At 60.5% G+C, this 651-nt stretch overlaps 1 protein-coding gene across 1 annotated transcript in view; it reads left to right on the top strand.

Moving 5' to 3' along the window:
* The first annotated feature begins 168 nt into the window (after positions 1-168).
* LOC104528036 (ras-related protein Rab-5B) overlaps positions 169-651 on the top strand; it is a 1,554-nt gene continuing 1,071 nt past the window's right edge. The window contains exons 1-2 of the mRNA XM_029085943.1: positions 169-342; positions 621-649. Of these exons, the coding sequence (XP_028941776.1) occupies positions 169-342; positions 621-649 (203 nt within the window). The remainder of the gene's footprint in view (positions 343-620; positions 650-651) is intronic.

Raw genomic sequence — 651 nt, 5'->3', positions numbered from 1 at the left:
TTAAGGTCCCTTCCAACCCAAACCATTATTTTATTTCTCAGCCAGCTGAGCTCGTTGTGACTAACAGGCTCCTCCACCTTGGAGCTGCTGTGGGGTCGGGGTGCGCCCAGGGCTGGGGGGTGCAGGGTGGGTTCCCTGTTGGGTACCTGCCCACAGTGGGGACGGCTGATGGTGCTTTTCCTCCCGGCAGCGGCGTTCCTGACACAGTCCGTCTGCCTGGATGACACAACGGTCAAGTTTGAGATCTGGGATACAGCCGGGCAGGAGCGATACCACAGTCTGGCCCCCATGTACTACCGGGGGGCACAGGCTGCCATCGTGGTCTATGACATCACCAACCAGGTAGGGTCCTTCTCCGTGTTCCTCAGCTGCCAGACACCTCAGAGACTTCAGAGAATCCCAGCCGGGTGGGGTTGGAAGGGACCTCAGGAGATCATCCAGCCCAACCCCCCTGCCAAAGCAGGTTCCCTCCAACCATGCGGTTCAGGGGTTGCTGGCAGTCGTGGGGTTCCCCTCATAGGGAGGTGGGGGTGGCTCTTGCCGTGGTGGGGGTCTCTCTAAGACACCCACCTTGCAGCGCAGCGGTGGGACGAGCCTTGAGTTCCCACCTCTGCTCCTAGGAAACGTTTGCACGGGCGAAGACATGGGTGA

This window comes from Antrostomus carolinensis, unplaced genomic scaffold (genome assembly GCF_000700745.2).
Source record: "Antrostomus carolinensis isolate BGI_N321 unplaced genomic scaffold, ASM70074v2 scaffold47077, whole genome shotgun sequence".
NCBI classification, from domain to species: domain Eukaryota; kingdom Metazoa; phylum Chordata; class Aves; order Caprimulgiformes; family Caprimulgidae; genus Antrostomus; species Antrostomus carolinensis.
The sequence above is the reverse complement of the archived record's forward strand: the minus strand, read 5'-3'. Positions and strand labels throughout refer to the sequence as shown.